Here is a 19,174-nt window from a genome sequence, read left to right on the forward strand (position 1 = left end):
TGGTCAGGTTGGCAACAGAAATTTCCCAGGATTACATCCACGCATAAACCCAAAATATAAGAACCCCTGCAACAGTCATTGTTAAATAAGGATAGCCCAAAATAAAATCGGCAAATGAATAGACAGTCCACACAAGAAGACATAGGAATGGCCAGTAAGCACATGCAAAGTGCTTACCATTGTTTTTCTTCAGGGAAATACACATTAAAACTACAATGAGGTACACTGCACACCAAATAGATTGGCTAAAATTGACAAGATTGACCGTATACCAGTTGTTGGCAAGAATGTGGAGCAACTGAAACTTTATTTTTTTTATTTTTATTTTTTTATTTTTTTTTATTTATTTATGATAGTCACAGAGAGAGAGAGAGAGGCAGAGACACAGGCGGAGGGAGAAGCAGGCTCCATGCACCGGGAGCCTGATGTGGGATTCGATCCCAGGTCTCCAGGATCGCGCCCTGGGCCAAAGGCAGGCGCCAAACCGCTGCGCCACCCAGGGATCCCCGCAACTGAAACTTTAAATCTGGAACAATGCTGGTGAATGTGTAGAGTGGTACAGCATCTTTGGAAAACAGTTTGACAGTTTCTCATGAAGTTAAATATACACTTACCATATAGCTCAGCAGTTTCACTCCTGGATATTCATTCAAGAGCATTGAAACGTCCACAAAAACACGTGAATTGTAGCTTTATTTAAGATAGTCAAACTGCTACAGCCACTGTAGAAAACAGTATGGAGGTTCCTCAGAAAGTTAAAAATTAGCTCTACCCTATGATCCAGCAATTGCACTACTGGGTATTGACCCAAAGAATACAAAAACACTAATTCAAAGGGATACATGCACCCCTATGTTTATAGCAGCATAATTTACAATAGCCAACATAGGGAAGCAGCCCAAATGTCCATTAACTGATTAATGGATAAAGATGATGTGTGTGTGCACACACACAACAGAATATTATTTTTAAATATCATTTAAAAAAATGAAATCTTGCCATTTGCAACACGAATGGAGCTTGAAAGTATAATGCTAAGCAAAATAAGTGAGAGAAATACTATATGATTTCAATGATGTGAAATTTAAAAAACAAAAACAAATGAGCAAAGGGGGGGAAGACAAATTAAGAAACAATTGTAGAGAACAAACTGATGGGGAGGAGAATGGCAGGTTGGGTAAAATAGGTGATGGGGATTAAGGAATATACTTGCCATGATGAGCACCAGGTGATATATAGAATTGTTGAATCACTATATTGTGAAACTAATATAACACTGTATGTTAACTATACTGGAATCAAAATTTAAAACAAAACAAAAACCCCAAACTAGAAACAACCCAAATGGCATGAACAAGTAAATGAGTAAGCAAATGTGGTATATCTATTCATAAAAAGGTATGAACTTCTCATGGACACAGCACATGAATGAATCTCAAAAACATGCCAAGTGAAAGAAGCTAAACAAAAAAAGAATATGATTCCATTTTTATGGAATTTTACAGAGGCAAAAAGTAATCTATAGTGACAGAAAGTAGATCATTGTTTGCTCAGAGCTTAGGAGTACTTTTAACTACAAAGGGGAAAACTTCCTTGTGGTACTTATCTAGGAGCATATATTGTCAAAATTGATCAAAGTAGACACTTAAAGTGAGTGGATTTTATTATATGTAAATTACACTTCTGAGAAGTTGATTAAAAAGAAATGTTTTGTAAAATTCTTAAAACTATGGACCATGAATTATAGGTTATACAGGTAAACATAAACTTTTTTTGTTGAATTAGTGAAAAGGAAATAAATGCCTGAGTGCCCATATTAGACTGAAACCTGCGTGAATTTTCCTAGTTGTACAGAGTTTCAAACTGAGCAAAAGTCCTATGAAGATTACTTGGGTTGTTTTTGTTTTTGTCAGAAGGATGTTGTTCATGAGAACTAAGAATATGTTAGATAATAAGTGAGTATACTAAGTTTTGCTGCTGGACATCAAACCTGGGATACCAGGTAATAAGATTAACAGGTCCCTGCATCCATGGAGTCGGGCAGTCTAGTAGGGGAAGACTGTTAATTCTACAGATAGTAATTTTGTTGTCAGCAGAGATTAAGACCAGTGCTATGAGTGTAAATAACATAGGGACACAGTCTAATCTGGTTACTAAAGTTTATTTCATAGAATTCATTAATAACTGGTTTTCTCAACTCCCCAAGTATATGATCATGTTTCTTTTGGGATTGATTATTTTAATAAGATTTTTATTTCTTGCATATTATTTAAAAGATCTCTCTAGAATCTTGTTATTGTGCTTTGGAAAATATACCCATATTTCCCATTTTTTCTTCCTAGGTGACAACTGTTGACAGATTTCAGGGTCAACAGAATGATTATATTCTTCTTTCTCTGGTACGAACCAGGGCAGTGGGCCATCTGAGGTACATAAGGGAGATCTTTTATGTTATTGAACTTTATTATCTGCTTTAAGTTGAAAGCATAATTAATTGTTTGGGCAGCTTTTGGTTTGGCAGGCTTTTTGTTGGAATGTAACAGTATCAGATTCTTTGTATAGTTAACTATTGTCATTGCCTCTGATTTTTTTGAATCTTAAATATTTTAGTACATTTACTTTCTAGTCTTCAGTAACACCCAGAGATAGCATTTTATTATAAAATCTTAATATATCTTATATATATATATATATGTTAGATATATATACATATATATATAAAATGTCAGAAATTAAAAGAGATAAGGTGGTAAAGAGTCTTCAGAATACATTTTTCATTGCACAGGATTTCTGACCTTTTTCTCACTTTTTTCTCAGTCTTTCAGCTTCATTGTTAGAGGATAAAGGAACCATTTGTTCTCCCAGGATTAAGAATTGTCAAAAACAACAATAATCTATTTTTATCATTTATTGTAATGTATTTATGGACCAGAGATTTATGAGAAAAATATCTTCTTACTACAAAGCAGCCATTTAGATTTATATAAATCTTTATCATATGACTTACTAACAAAACTATAATGAGAGTTCATTTTATTATTTTACTTGGTGGATATAAAGAGAAAAGTCTCCAAGCTCTCATAATGTTGTCATTAAGTCAAAATCTATTTGGAGCTTAGCCCAGTGATCAGGCTCCATTAGACCGATAACTTTTATGTAAGAGTAAACAAAAATGTAGTTTCAAAAAATTGTTTGAAAACTATTGCATTCTAAAATAGTTTTTTTTTTTCTTTTTCTTTTTTTTTTTTTTTTTTTTTTTTTGCTTATTTATCAAACATGTATTTGGCGAGTCAGTTTTCTAAAAAAAAACAGTTCCTTTTCTGCATCGAGATTTATAGCTGCTGTCTGAATGGGGCATCATTATGATTTACATAGTTAAAATCTCTCCAAAACTCACAGTAAATATGTGAATACTGTATCATTCCCTCCCCATCTTTTTTCTTGCGGTGACATGCTTTTGTCTTTTTCACATTCTTATGACTTGACTTCTTGTTCCATAATTCTCATGTAGCTACTTAGACCTTGTAGTCAGTGCACTGGTCATAATAATCCCCCCTCAGAGAAACAAAAACATCAACATAAAGGTTAGTGATAAAGCAATAATTTTACTTGGCTTAACTAGTCACTTGATTTTGATTAACCTAATGTTTATTCTGTTTTTAAAGCTTAACTTTTATTAAGCTTAACTTTTTATTACTATAGCTTTACCGGGAATATTTAGCAGAATAAGTAAAAAAAAAGAAAAAAAGCTACATACATATGTTATTAATCTTGAACTATCCTAATTAATTTTGTTTATTTCTAAAAGGGATGTCCGTCGCTTAGTGGTGGCCATGTCTAGAGCCAGACTTGGATTGTATATCTTTGCAAGAGTATCCCTCTTCCAAAACTGTTTTGAACTAACTCCAGCTTTCAGCCAGCTTACTGCCCGTCCACTTCATTTGCATATAATTCCAACAGAACCTTTCCCAACCAGTAGAAAGGTAAGACTCTCCATTGTGTAGAGCAGCACTGTTCTTTAGATGACCCAGTAGCTAGGAACAGCGTCACTGGTTTAGAGTGTTCCTGACACTGTAGAACTGAACTAGATTTTCTGTGCAAAATAATAATTACATGCTAACATTTATTGAGTACTCACTATGTATTAAGCAGTTAGCTCTTTCCATACATTATCTCATTTCATCTCACTTAATCTTCCTGTTCAGTAGGTTTTCATATCAATCCCATTTTATGTATGAGGAAACAGGATGAGCAAAGTCAATTAGTTTGGTCATGTATCTCATAGGTAAAGAATCCAAGATTTGAAAACCCAGGCAATGTGACTCCAGAATCCACATGAAGCACTGTACTGTACTGTACTGTACTACCTTTACATTTATTTTTTTTTCCTTAAGATTTTATTTATTTATTCATGAGAGACACAGGCAGAGGGAGTAGCAGGCTCCATGCCGGGAGCCCGATGAGGGGCTCAGTCCCAGGACTCCAGGATCACGCCCTGAGCCGAAGGCAGGCGCCAAACCACTGAGCCACCCAGGGATCCCCCTTTGTTCAGCTTTTTAAGGAGATTTTAACCCATTACGTGGTAACAGAGTAATAAATGGTTTAGCTCTTGGAGAACTCTTAAGAAAGCTACATTTTGTAGAATGTAGGAAGGGATAGCACATAGACTTAACAAAGGACATAGTCAGTGTTCCTCCACCTCATCCCTGCTACCTTTCCCACACCCATCCCAACAGGTGACCAGTCCCTTTAGTTTCTCCTTCACTCTTCCCACATTTCCTTTTGCATAAAGAAGCAAGTACCTGTTTATTTTCTTAGATTTTCTTTCTTTCATAAAGATTAGCATACTAACTAATCTTGAGGTTGTGACTTTTGGGCTTTGCATTTTTCACTTACTGCAATGTCTGAGGGGTCCATTTGGATTTTAAATTTTTTTTTTTTAATTTTATTTTATTTATTTATGATAGTCATACAGAGAGAAAGAGAGAGAGGCAGAGACACAGGCAGAGGGAGAAGCAGGCTCCATGCACCGGGAGCCTGATGTGGGATTCGATCCCGGGTCTCCAGGATCGCGCCCTGGGCCAAAGGCAGGAGCCAAACCGCTGCGCCACCCAGGGATCCCATCCATTTGGATTTTAAATAAATGTTCACCGTATACTTCTTCCCCCCCCCCCCCCCCGAAAAAAAATTTAATTCTATGTTTTATAGTAAGGCTGAGTACATTTTTTTTAAACTGCATTCATTCATTCATTCATTCATTCATTTGAAATGATGCTATGGAGGAATAGAAGGATAAGGGTGGAATGATTTGATGGGATGGGGCCATACGAAGCCTTTAGTGTCAGCCTCTGCAGTCTGGACAGGGTCTGAGGCACAGTCTTATGCAAAGGCTGCAGGGACACAGTTGGAGGCACATAGAGGAGATTGGTCAGTGCCAATGAAGAGAAGGCTTGAAAACCAGTGCTTTACCCAACACCACGGATTCAGGCCCTGGGGGTGCTGAGGGCTAAGAGCACCTGCCCATCTTCTGCTCAAGAGACCAGTACCGGAGGTGGAGAGGACTGCACAGCTAGCACTACATCTCAGAAGAGGCAGCTCCCAATGGAACCACCAGACAATAAGCAAACAAATAAAAATCATAAAACAAAAACAAAACCTTCCATGTTGTAAACTCCATATTATTACATAGTTGTAACAGAATGACGGTCTTTGCACACAGGTGTGATCATTGCAGAAAGTGACCATTATCTAAAGAACACCTGCCTACATGTAATACTGCCATCCTGCTTAATTCTTAGAAGTACTATTTAATACACTTATTTCTGACATTAGGTGTGCTAATTTGTTACTTTATGGTAAAAATCATTTTCTTGATAGAAATTTTTTACCTTTATGGTTTTCTGAACTACTTCTACAGTAAGAGGCTTTATAAATATTGTATAATTGACTGTAAATAGGAAAGTTGTTCATCTTTACTCTAGGATGGCTTAGGAAGAAGTGCAAAATTTTTATTGTCTCTATTTGCTTTACCACTTTACCTACACTAGTAGAGCAGTGTTTCTCAGATGGTTGCCAGAAACTACTACATCAGCATCTCATTTTGTATCAGACCTACTGAATCTCAGTCTCTGGGAGCTGGAGCCAACACACCTCCACAATTTAAGTCTTCCCAGATAGTTCTGATACATACCACAAAGTTTGGACTTTTAATATTTGACCATATACTTTACTAGTTAAAAAAAAAAAATCTTTTGAATGTTGACCCTTCTAATAGTCTGTATATTAAGTAATAGTAATGTTATCCTATTTTTAGAAAACCATAAATAGGAAAAAAATTTAATATTTTCTTTCTGAATAAACTTGAAAATTGCCTTTGGAGCATACAAGGTATTAGAGACCATACTTTAGGCCATGTTGATTTTTCTCTCTATTCAAATGATCATTTATCTCTTATTCTTCTATGTGAGTTCCTAGACCCAAACTCCTATTTTACTTGCCAGCCTGAAATTGTATTAAAGGTTAATAACTCTTAGTTCTCTTCTAGTCTCTACATTTTGCTAAATTTAAATTGAATCTCTCTTTATGAAGTCGTTATTTAGCTCTCACACTTATATCTTAACATCCTGGTACTATTCAGATGTCCTCCAAACCCTAGTACTGCTTATACATGAGATGGAGACATGGGCTTCTGGAATGTTTGTTTTTAGCATATCAGCTTCTCACTGTACTTAACTTTCTTTTTGCCTTCTAGAATGGAGAACGACCATCTCATGAAGTACAGATAATAAAGAACATGCCCCAGATGGCAAACTTTGTGTACAACATGTACATGCATTTGATACAGACCACACACCATTATCATCAGGTGAGTTTTCTCAAAATTCACTCTTATTCTTGTTGTAGAAAGAATCATCTCCTTTGCAGACTATACCTTTAAAGTATATAATTCAATATGTTCTGACATATATATATATATATATATATATACACACACACACACACACATGTATATACGTATATATAAATATATATACGTATATATATGTAGCATATATGTAGCATACTATATATGTATATATGTATATATATCTATATGTACACATATATATCTGTGTGTGTATATATATATATATATACACACTGATACATACTGTAGCGATGGTTTCACCGAAACCGTCATTTCACCGAAACTGTCGCTACAGTCAAGATAATAAACAATCTCATTATCCCCAAAAGTTTCCTCATGCCCCTTGGTAACCCTTTTCATCCTTCACCAATCCTGTTCCCACCTTTCCAGGCAACCAAGGATCTTACCATCGATCTGTAATCCTTTCCTTTTATTGCCAAATAGTATCCCATTATATGGACCTACCACGATGGACATTTGGGTTCTTTCCAACTTTGGCAATCACAAGTAAAGTTGCTGTGAACGTTCTTGTACCTCTCTTTGTATTTTCTTTTGGGCAAATCCCTATGTGTAGAATGGCTGAATAATAGAGTAATATGTGTTCAACTTTTTAAGAAATTGCCCATCCCTTTTGCCAGTTAGTTGGCACCATATTCCCAGCAGCAGTATACAAGAGCTGTAGTTGATATACATCCTCACCCACACTTGTGATGTAAGGCTGCTCCAGGGTTCTTTCTTTTTTTTTTTTTTTTTTTTTAAGATATATAATTTATTTATTCATGAGAGACACAGAGAGAGGCAGAGACACAGGCAGAGGGAGAAGCAGGCTCCTTCAGGAGCCCAATGCAGAACTTGATCCCGGATCCTAGGATCACGACCTGAGCCTAGTGTAGCCGCCCAACCACTGAGCCACCAAAGCATCCCTGCTCCAGGGTTCTATTGGGTGGGGACAGAAGCTTCAGGCCCTGCTGCTCCTCTCTGCCATGGTTGTGTCTGAAGGCATGGTTCCTCGCCACCCCTCAGAGGGCTCTTGATTGAGGTTGGCCCTTGAGTTGTAACAGTCCTAATCAGCCACTGTTTTTGCAGAAGTGTTAAAGCAAATTTCTTGGCTAAAAAAAACTGATAGATTTTCATATTATTTTCTTCACTGAAAATCTAATATGTTACTTGATCTTTGGAGTCAGCAAGATCTAGGCCATTGTCATCAAAGTTATGTTTGTAATATAAAATGGTAAGTGGTGTTTTAGAGAACTCTAGATCGAACAGTATCTATTAGGAAGATAATATTCATGAACTTAGCTTTATAAGCCGGTGTTTTTTTCATTTGAGTTCACACTGATTTTTTTCTTTATTTTTATTAGACTTTATTACAGCTGCCACCTGCTATGGTAGAAGAAGGTGAGGAAGTTCAAAGTCAGGAAACAGAGTTGGAAACAGAAGAGGAGGCCAATCCTGTTCAAGCTGATCTATCCAGTCTGACAGATGCCACCTCCAGTCAAGAATCCTCAGCATCTCAGACTGAAAGCACCCCCAATCAGACAGGAGCTAGTTCCAGTCCAGAAGCCATCCCTACTACATCTGATATCACTGCTACTGTGGCAGGACCTGTAACTGTACCAGCAGAGGCTAATGCCTCTCAGGCTGTCACACCTGCCCCAGAGGAGACCAAGTAGCCAAACTGTGGCCTTTCTTAGGGAGGACATTTCATTTGTAAAGTCTAATAAGTAAAGCTACTTTTTGTATTTTATTTTTGCTTCTGCTCTTTTAAGGGTACTAGTTAATGTTCATTCCTTATTTTTGGTAACTGATCTTCGTGTTTGTCTTCTTGGATATATTTAAAAGAAAATTGTGTGTGAACAACTTGTTTCATTTGTTCAGTCAGAAGGGCAAATAGCCATTCCTTTGATATTTTTATAATTAAATGCTGTAATCATACCTACATTACAAGAGTTTCCTGTAGAAGACACAAGACATATTTGCCATTTTCAGTGAACCTTTCTGAGGAAAAGGACAAAATTAACCATAAACGCCCTGAAGTAAGTGTTCAAATTGGGAAGAAGTGGTTTCTTCTATTACAGTATCAGATATTCAAGTTGTGTTTCCTTTTTTCCTTTGGCTGCCATAGATAGATACAGACCTCTCCAGTTAGTCGAAGAGACTACATGTATTTCCTTCCCCAAAGTCTTATAATGTATTAGAACCACCTAGGATATCTATTTATTCTTAGGGCCACTCTAGACCTAATTAGGATGTCAGGATTAGGACCTAGGTGTCTGTGTTTTAGCAAGTGCTCCTAATGTTTGAGATGTTAACGAAATAGCATCAAATCAAGCTGGTAAGGGTGAGCCAGGATAAGTCATTCAGCTAACCAAGAAGAATCTGGCAAATCCATCTGGGCAAGAAGAAAGATCCAGAGTCTGGGCAGTGAAAGTCACTGAACTTAACTCCCCTTTAAAGGATAGAATTCTCACAATGCAGAGGTTGTAAGTTTTCTGCTCTGTTTAGTTCTCTTGATAGATAACCAGCCACAAGGAGACCTTAAGGTAGAATGTGCTCGAGAGACCTTGCTATTCAAGTGTGGTTTGCAAACCAGAAGTATCAGCATCCACTGAAGCTCATTAAAACTGTAGCACTTTGGGCTCTACCCCAGACTTCTTAAATCTGAATCCCCTTTTCAGCAAAGTGCCCAGGTGACTTATATACACTTTGTAGTTTGAGAAGCATTGTTCTGAGATTATTGTACTGTCCTCAACATGAATGAGAGGTGGAGTGATGATTCTGTGATGGTAAAGTTAACAGTGGGCATGTCCAATGTTTTCTGACATGGGACCTCTGCCTATAAGGTTTCCTAGGCATGGTGGCCAGAAAAGAGATGAATAAGGTAGGGGAAGCCTGCCCACTACTTCTCTTCCCATTTCGACATCATCTGGCATGTCTAATGGGGAGCATTTCCCCAAAATACCTTTTCTAGTGCCTCTACCTAAAGGCTTGACCACGTTCAAAGAACCTTTGAAGAAATAGGCAAAAACTGCACACTGCCACTGAAATGCTTCTGACCTTGACGTTTTGGAGAAATGAATTCATAAAGAGATTAAGCCAAGAAAGTTAAGTCAATGATATTATTTTTTGGATGACTTTTTAATTTTTTTTATAAATTTATTTTGTATTGGTGTTCAACTTGCCAACATATAGAATAACACCTAGTGCTCATCCCATCAAGTGCCCCCCTCAGTGCCCGTCACCCAGTCACCCCCACCCCCCACCCACCTCCCCTTCCACCACCCCTAGTTCGTTTCCCCGAGTTAGGAGTCTTTATGTTCTGTCTCCCTTTCTGATATTTCCCACACATTTCTTCTCCCTTCCCTTATAGTCCCTTTCAATATTATTTATATTCCCCAAATGAATGAGAACATACACTGTTTTTCCTTCTCTGATTGACTTACTTCACTCAGCATAATACCCTCCAGTTCCATCCACGTTGAAGCAAATGGTGGGTATTTGTCGTTTCTAATGGCTGAGGAATATTCCATTGTATACATAGACCACATCTTCTTTATCCGTCATCTTTCGATGGACACTGAGGCTCCTTCCACAGTTTGGCTATTGTGGACATTGCTGCTAGAAACATCGGGGTGCAGGTGTCCCGGTGTTTCACTGCATCTGTATCTTTGGGGTAAATCCCCAGCAGTATAATTGCTGGGTCATAGGGCAGGTCTATTTTTAACTCTGAGGAACCTCCACACAGTTTTCCAGAGTGGCTGCACCAGTTCACATTCCCACCAACAGTGCAGGAGGGTTCCCCTTTCTCCACATCCTCTCCAACATTTGTGGTTTCCTGCCTTGTTAATTTTCCCCATTCTCACTGGTGTGAAGTGGGATCTCATTGTGGTTTTGATTTGTATTTCCCTGACGGCAAGTGACATGGAGCATTTCCTCATGTGCATGTTGGCCACGTCTATGTCTTCCTCTGTGAGATTTCTGTTCATGTCTTTTGCCCATGTCATGATTGGAAGTCAATGATATTTTTGACTGACTGACTGACTACCAGGCTGTGGTGGAGATGAGTCAGGTTCTCGTGTTACAAGGTGTGTTACTGCATCGGAACACAGGAAAAGGAAAGTGAATGCCAAGGAAACTTGGAAAATCTTGGTCTGTTTGTTACTGGAGTAAGGATTGAGCCAGATAGTCTGTTACATAATTTCTCTGATTATAAGAATTTGGAAGCAGGTGTTTTGGGCATCCATATGAGAACTAGCACTCACAGAATTATTTTCATTTGTGAATATTTTAGTATCAGGCTAAGCAAAAGAGAAAGAAGCTTTACTCTATTACTGTTTCCTGGAAAAGATTGGTTTTTCTCTCTACCCTTTAGAGGGTATATACCTGCAACCAAAATAAGCAAACTGTTATGCTGGTTTTTCATTAAGTAAACTACTTTCCAGACACTATATATCACTCTGTCAAGGTAGTGACTTAATTTTTCTTTGCTGTTTGATTTTCTGTCACGCTACAAAGAAAATTTAACTGAAAGATGGGTGAGTCCTTCACCTTTGTCAAAGAAATTTTAAAAGGGACAATAGTGGTAGGATTTGAATTATCCTAAATTGTCTTTTCACAGGAATGATCAGTGAGTTATAGTTGACTATAAAATTACGAAATTTTTAAAGGAACTTAAGAGATCTATTCTTATTTTAAAGGAAGGAGGAAACTGAGGATGAACGAGGGTGGCAACAGTGGAAGGGATCAAATCCAAGTCTACAACCCTAGGGCAGTGTTTTTGTTTATATTTTTTTATTTCAGTCAAGCACACACGCGTGATTCCTTTATAAATTCAAGAGTTTTCTATTGGGATTACAACAGACACAGGTGACCATTTCACATTAATGTTCTCATTGCCCTCCATCCTGTTTCTCAGATCTGAATATGTCATGATTTTGGAATCTATTTTTAAAAGCAAACCAAAAAGATGTATGCAAGAGAATGAGCATGAAATGAAGCAATTCAAGTATTTAGACTTTTTTCCACAAAATGCTGAGTTAAGGAAGTTCATTACCAGCAGTTCAGAATAAATAGCTCCATTGATTTGAGCAAATGAATGAGATGATCCAAACATTATCAGGTCTCTTGAAGTTAGTGTGATGATAAAAATTGAGATGTTGCACTAGATACTGAGAAAAATGGCATAAGTGGGTCATTCATGCTCCTATATAAATGGAGTTTTTTATGATCAGGAAACAGCATGATATTGTAAAGCAGACCCTGGACTCAGACCTGGCTCAAATTTTACTTCATTTGCTCATCAGCATTTGGTTTGACCTTAGATACATTTTATAACCTTTGTAAGCCCCAGTTTTCTTTATTCTCAAAATTGGAAAAAGATCTATTTATTAATGAGGTAACATTTGTGAATATACCCGGCACGTGGGTGCTCAGTAGATGTTAGTCCTTCTGTCTCCATTTTTTTCCCAAATCCTTAAGACAATATAGGATATTACCAACCAGTCCTCGGCCTGGGTGCTTAGCTTTGCCTGTACTCTGAGAACCTGAAAGCTGCTGAGAAGGGGACATGTGGCAGCAGTTGGACAGTTGAGGATCAAGGATCAAGTCTACTGGTTGAGAATCTGAATCAGTCGATCACAGTATTGAGGATGGTCTCTGCTGAAGTTAAAAGTCTGACAAAACAGGATAACCAGAGGGGAAGGCGCTAGGTACCATCACACTTCTGATGACTCCCATCAGTTCTGAATTCCGCACCCCATACACACACACACACCCCAAATCATCTAATGGTTGCATTTAGTTAGCTTTGTACCTTGAATGTGCTTTTTCCTTTTTATCTTACAGTCACTCAAATGACATTTTAGAGTTGTTTCTTCAGTTAACATAGGATTTTAAAAAAAATTTTTTTTAAAGCTGACACTTTTGCATGAGCCAGAAGAGCAGTTAAAGACAAGCAGTGCCTTGCTTCCTGTGAAAAAGACTTGGCAGTTAGCCTTTGTAATTACAAAGCAATCGTGTTAATAGATGTTTAAGAATAATGCAACGAGCTGTACTGAGCCAAGGATGGAAGTGAACACGAGATCATTTTTCCTTCATCCATTGGTACTCTTTAGTGCCCGAGAAGGGGTTTTAATTCAGTAGGATCCAGAAGTTTTGGACACTTTGGTTTTTCTTCCCAGGGGAAAATCAGAGCCTAGTCCCCTGAAGCATGACTCAGAATGTAGCATGGTTACTGCTGATAGTGTGCCACCTTTACTCAATTTGGCTTATACTTATTTCAACAGCTGCTCAAAATTCTGTACTTACATACAAGGGTGGCTAATCCCATCGCTTCTCAACATATATTACCGGAAAACACTAGTCTTGAAAACTCCTGAAAAACATGTTCCATGGTCAAAGAAGCTTGGGGAACACAATGAATTACTCTTTTTGCAGAATCACATCGCTTTGTTAGTTAATTAAAGATTCTGAGAACTGCTGGGAAAAAAAATCATGCTTAACTGTTTAACCAAGCATTTCCCAAACTTGACAATAGAATTTTTTTTTTTTTTTTAAGACACCTTAGAGAACTAACAGCAAAACACAGTAATATGGGAACCAGTATCTTTACCGGAGCACTTGAACTTTGATTTCCCTTAGGAAATTAAGGGGATTATAATATATCACCCTGAAATATGCCACTTTGGCATAAGGATTATTTTGACCTAAAGGCAATTGAGAAGTCAGGCATAGGAAAGACTCCATCCTCTCCTTCTGCCAAAAATCAGGGCACTAATGTCCCTTTGTAAAGTGACAAATTTTCATTTGTTAAGGTGTCCTCTTTCTTCTGTACTAGGAAGAGGAAAATAACCCTTATTGCTGGAAACAGATGGCACTGAGATGAGTTTGCATAAATAAATCTTAATAAAATAATTCTTATTCTCCATTAGTTTCCCCATATACTTATTTTCCCCCAATTTGCAACTTCTAAAAGCCCAAGCCCCCATTTTGTCTATTGGGTTCACAATTTATTGCTCTTTGTTAAAACAGTATATAAGCCAGACAGCTTCTTTTGGATTTTTACTTCTTTTTTGTGTAACCGCCATGGAAGTAAAGTTTAAAATATAAAATTTGTATGCTTCTCTTGTTAACCTTTTGTCCATTTAGCTCATAGGCCCCCAGTGACCAACCCTAAAAAGGTAGAGGTAAAGTTTTTCCTCCCCTACAAAAACAAAACAAAACACACCTCTTAATTTTTTTTTTAATTAACCAGAGGCTGAAATAACACAGCTGAAGAAGAAACTAGAGGTGAAGTAATTTGTACAAAATGTCATATTGTAGTGTAATTTGTTGAGTGTCATATGGTATTAATAGCAACATCCTGAAAATGCAAATGAATAGAAGTTTGATCAATGTACCATGACATTCTTTCATGTGAGCCTCCTAAGAAAAGGTCATTGAGCATTCTCTATTCAGGTTTTAATTTTAGACTCCAGGATTTCACACTAGGCCTTTCTCATTCCTTACCATGCAGTGAAAAAACAGTTCGTATTTCCAATATATCTTGTTTTTCCAGCCCTTAAAACTTTTTAAAGAAAACACACATTTAAAGTTTCAAAGAAGGAAAAGCATGGGCAAGAAGAATGGACCAGAAATAATAGAAGAAAATAAAGGCAAATACAGAAAATGAAGAAAATTACCCCGTCCTGAGAAAGTTTAACATAAGGGATCCCAAGAGTTACCTTGCATCGGATATGTTGAATTCTCTCTTGGTTGATCTCCAGAGATGACCGTCCCCATGATCCCTTTCCTCACCATCTTTTGCTTACATAATACACTTACCTAACAACCTCTTTTACAGTAAATCTAATTTCAAGAGCTTTAATGGTAGCCACTTCTTGGGAAATACCTGGTTTAATTTTTAAAAAGCTTTTTTGAGATATTGATTTTACTGACATTTTTCAAAAAAGTATGGGTTCTGGATGAAAATTGTATAAAATACTGTTTTCTACTTTAGTTCATTGGTTCATTTTGGCCATTTGGGAAGAGGTTTTTGTTTTTGTTTTTGTTTTTTTCATGAATAAAAGTACTTGCTGTACTGCTGTATTCTCATTACCCCTTTGCTTCCTGTAGCACCTTCTGGTGTGGTTTCTTCTAATCCCAGACTGTCCCAAGAATAGTAGTGGAACAGGAGTAGACCTAGTTAATTTGCATTTTATTTTGCTGATACTACTTTTCACAGGAATGAATTGAGTTAAATATGTGAAAAAGCTGGAAGAGATCTTTGAAATTCAAGTATTTAATTCTTGTGAATTCTTGGACTGTTGAGGGCCTACTGTGTGATGGGAAACAACGCCAGAAATGACCCCATTTATTCATAGATAAGAACACAAGGGAAATGGGTGATTTACCTAAGACACTATACTACTGTGGGCACTGGGACTAGAACCACCCTCCAACTTACAGACAAATCCCTTACCATGCTATTCATTAAATTCACTTGCTTGAAACAAAGTAAAAGGAGCAACACTTATACTCCACAATGGGTAAGGCAAGCTTCCTAAAGAGTTCCTCTCATGATTAAAGCACCAGAGAGGATACCAAGATCAGGATAGGAGATGAGAGATCTATAGAAAGTATGCTTTGAGGTTTATAGTGTTTACACCTAGGGGTGAAAGCCAAATCAATACTTGTTTTGTTCCAAAAAAGGCATGAGAAACATAGGATGGGAAGGAACTCTAACAAGCAGTACTTAATCCATGCCTCTGAAATGCTAAAGCCTAAAGTCTTTGGGTGGGGGTGGAGGGGGGCCTCTCTAAATACCCTATTTTTTTTCTTTTCAAACTATTATTTAAATTCTAGTTAGTTAACATGGAGTGTAATATTGGTTTCAGGAGTAGAATTCAGGTTCATCACTTACATACAGCACTCGGTGTTCAACACAAGTGCCCTCCTTAATACCCATCACCCATCTAGCCCCCCCCCCCCCCATCAACCCTCAGTTTGTTCTCTAAGTGTTTCTTCTGGTTTATTTGCCTCTCTCTTTGGTAAAGTCCTTTTATTTTTAAGCAAAGTCAGAACAGGTTAAATAACAGTTTTAAAAGTATAACATATAATCAGGGGAAAGACAAGACTTACCAAAACCTGCACTTTAAATTACCATTATACAGCAACTGATTCAGCATCTCAATTTAACTCTACCTACCACAAATCCTTAGCACACTTGGAAGCTGAAAGGAAAATCTATGTGAGTTACAGTTAAAGTTCCCAGGAATAAAAGTCTATTTTTTTAATTTTATTTAAATTCAGTTAATTAACATATAATGTATCATTGGTTTCAGAGGTAGAGATCAGTGATTCATCAGTCTTATATAACACCCAGTGCTCAGTATATCATGTGCCCTCCTTAATGCCTGTCACCCAGTTACCGCATCCCCCATCCCTCTCCCCTCTAGCAGCCCTCAGTTTGTTTTCTATGGTTAAGAGTCTTAAAAGTCTATTGTTAACACAACTCAAAGCAAGATGCTCTTATACAATTACAAAATCAATTGTGATAAGTTTTTTAGAAGCTATCATTGCAACTCTTGATCTAGTTGAACTCTCAGTAAGTGAATGAGCTCATCTAAGCAAATAGAGAATGTGTTTCCTCTGCAGAAAAAAAGCCCTACCCTTGGTGAAGAGTCACAAATGTCAGCAGTCGGCCCGGCGGGGACCCGCGCACCGGAGGCCCCGCGGTTCGGCCCTGCACCTCGGCCTGGGTGTCCCGCGCCCGGCCATGACGGCGCACTCCTTCGCCCTCCCGGTCATCATCTTCACCACGTTCTGGGGCCTCATCGGCATCGCCGGGCCCTGGTTCGTGCCGAAAGGACCGAACCGCGGAGTGATCATCACCATGCTGGTGGCCACCGCGGTCTGCTGTTACCTCTTCTGGCTCATCACTATCCTGGCTCAGCTGAACCCCCTTTTTGGGCCGCAGCTGAAAAATGAGACCATCTGGTACGTGCGCTTCCTGTGAGAGTGACCACTGCCACTTTGGCCCCAGGTCCCCCATCAATCTGGATGACTTTGGCTGTACTGTCCCCGACGACCCCTTTGTCCCCACCCTCACAGCTGTATTGGGTCCCTCCCTGCTTTTTCCCCCAGGATCTGCCTGGTTCCAGGAGCTACTGCCTTCTCCATCCCGTCTGGGCCTTGGGAAGCCCCAAGCTAAGTCAGGTTGGAGCAGAAGATATCCAGCCCTCAGACTGCCCCCTGCCCCTCCCAAGTAGATCCCAGCCAGGAGCTGACAAGAGTGGGGCTGGGCTTTTACAATTGAGGCAGCCCCAGAAAGGCCGCATGTCCTCTGGAGAAGGGGTGTTCAACCCGGGATGCTCCAAGCCTGGGGTGGGCTGGACCAGGGCGGGGGCCTTGGGTGGGGAGTCAGCTCTACCACTGTCCTGCTGTGCACTCCGGGAAGCATCTCTGCCTCCATGGGCCTCCTCCCCTGTGAGGTGGAGAGGCCCGATCAGGGCGTCACAAAGGCCTTTCCTGGGATTCTTTAATTTTCAGACACACATAGATATGAAACTTAGGAAAAAGTTGAAGTAATGGAAAAACATTCACACATAAAAAGCAACACACTAACTTGTATCAGGATTGAAACCGATATGTTTAGGATTCTTTGTAGTCATAAAGTCACTTAACTGGGCTTCCTCAGAAAGCTTTACCTCTTTAGCATAACCTATTCACCTTCCTCCCCCGTCTTGGCCCCTCCTCTGTGGATAAGCTCCCACAGCTGGGGTGGAGGCTCAGTCTGAGCACTACCCCAGACCTGGATTCCCTCCTTTGACTGCAGTGGGGTGGATTTCAGACCCCCCACCTCCCAATAGCAGCAGCTAGGTCACCTGGAGTTAGGGAGGAGGAGAGAGACCCTCCTGGGAGTGGGAGTGGTTTGGGCACCACCAGGGCCCAGTGGGCCCATCCTGGCCCCTGAGGCCAGCACCAGACTTGTCTGCCCGGAGTGACGATACCTGGAAGACAGAATGTGCAGGCATCAAACTACAGGGAAGCCAGGACCCCCGCCCGTGCCCTTGCTCCTCCCAGGAGAGTTGAGGCTGAGACCTCAGGCACTCGCCCACCCCTGCTCTGCTACATCACCTCCCTGGGGGAGGACGCCAATCTTGAATATTTATTGAGTGTATTTATTTGATTAACATTCCATTTAGTGGGCATTATCTTTGGAACAGTGATCAAATGTGATACGTGTCACATAGATTTCTTGGTTCTGGGCTTGGCCTGTGGCTCAGAGCTCCACTGGGGCCTCCCTTTGACATCCCACCTCACCCCCCTTTCCAGCTCCCTTCCTATCCTGACCTCTGGCCCTCCTGGAGCGGGGAGCATTGATTGTGGGTCGTATTGCAAACCCAATCCACGTCTAGTGGCCAGTGAGTGGTGGCAACATCCTGGCTGAGGCCCAGTCTGCTGGCTGCCACTCCCCTACCCACCCAATTCCCATGTACTCCGTGGGTGGATTGGGGGCGCAGAAGGGGGGACTGGCAGCTGCTTGGAGCTATAGCTCTGCATCATGGACTCTGAAAACTACATCTTCCTGAGACCTGAAGGAGAAAGTCTGGCTGTTCTGGGTTCTGCCCAGAAGCAGTCCTGGCGGGAGAAGGAAGACACTGGATTATTGAAGTGGAACTCTGACCACCACTCATCTGTGCCCCAGATACAGAGCGCACAGCTCCTGAGGCTGAGCAATAAAGCAGGCCCCCCAAATCTCCAAAAAAAAAAAAAAAAAAAAAAAAAAAAAAACAAATGTCAGCAGTCATTGATACTTCAGCAATTAAATGAGGAGTTCCTAAATTAGTAGGACCTTGCAAAAAGCAAGGTGTGCTACATATCAGTAGGGTTTTGGGGCTCCTAAGAATACATTTGGTTATTTATATATATATATATTTATATGTATATATATATAAATATATATTTATATTAAATATAAATATTATAGGTATAGACTATTTGCTTCTGGTTAAGTAAACTTTTTAGTGAAGTGTATTATACACATGGATAAGTGCACAAGTCAGACGAACACCTCTGTACATTTCCATAAAGTGAATACAATCATGTAATCGTCACCCAAATCAAGAAATAGAACAGTGCCGCCTCCAGAAATTCGCTGTCAGGCCCCCTACCGCTCATTATTCTCTCCCACAAAAAAATGTCTTCTGCCATGATTAGTTTTGGTTTCAAGCTTTATTTAAATGGAATCATACAGAATGTACTTTTTTGTGTCTGTCTTCTCAAATA

The 19,174-nt window shown here is 39.3% G+C and overlaps 2 protein-coding genes across 2 annotated transcripts in view; both read left to right on the forward strand.

Moving 5' to 3' along the window:
- AQR (aquarius intron-binding spliceosomal factor) overlaps positions 1-8,999 on the forward strand; it is a 98,354-nt gene extending 89,355 nt beyond the window's left edge. Inside the window, exons 32-35 of the mRNA XM_041744461.1 lie at positions 2,343-2,428; positions 3,809-3,983; positions 6,752-6,865; positions 8,269-8,999. Coding sequence (XP_041600395.1) covers positions 2,343-2,428; positions 3,809-3,983; positions 6,752-6,865; positions 8,269-8,580 — 687 coding nt within the window. The 3' untranslated portion in view covers positions 8,581-8,999. The remainder of the gene's footprint in view (positions 1-2,342; positions 2,429-3,808; positions 3,984-6,751; positions 6,866-8,268) is intronic.
- A 7,623-nt stretch (positions 9,000-16,622) lies between these two features.
- LOC121479374 (V-type proton ATPase subunit e 2-like) lies at positions 16,623-18,643 on the forward strand. Its single transcript, XM_041734907.1, has one exon. The coding sequence runs from the start codon at positions 16,662-16,664 to the stop codon at positions 16,899-16,901; it is 240 nt and encodes a 79-aa protein (XP_041590841.1). The 5' UTR covers positions 16,623-16,661; the 3' UTR covers positions 16,902-18,643.
- The last annotated feature ends 531 nt before the right edge of the window (positions 18,644-19,174 follow it).

The sequence above is a fragment of the Vulpes lagopus genome, chromosome 2 (genome assembly GCF_018345385.1).
Source record: "Vulpes lagopus strain Blue_001 chromosome 2, ASM1834538v1, whole genome shotgun sequence".
In the NCBI taxonomy this organism is placed as follows: Eukaryota; Metazoa; Chordata; class Mammalia; order Carnivora; family Canidae; genus Vulpes; species Vulpes lagopus.

Bases quoted from the DNA above. Each gene is read 5' to 3' on its own strand.
- LOC121479374 (XM_041734907.1), top strand. From the start codon at position 16,662: ATGACGGCGCACTCCTTCGCCCTCCCGGTCATCATCTTCACCACGTTC.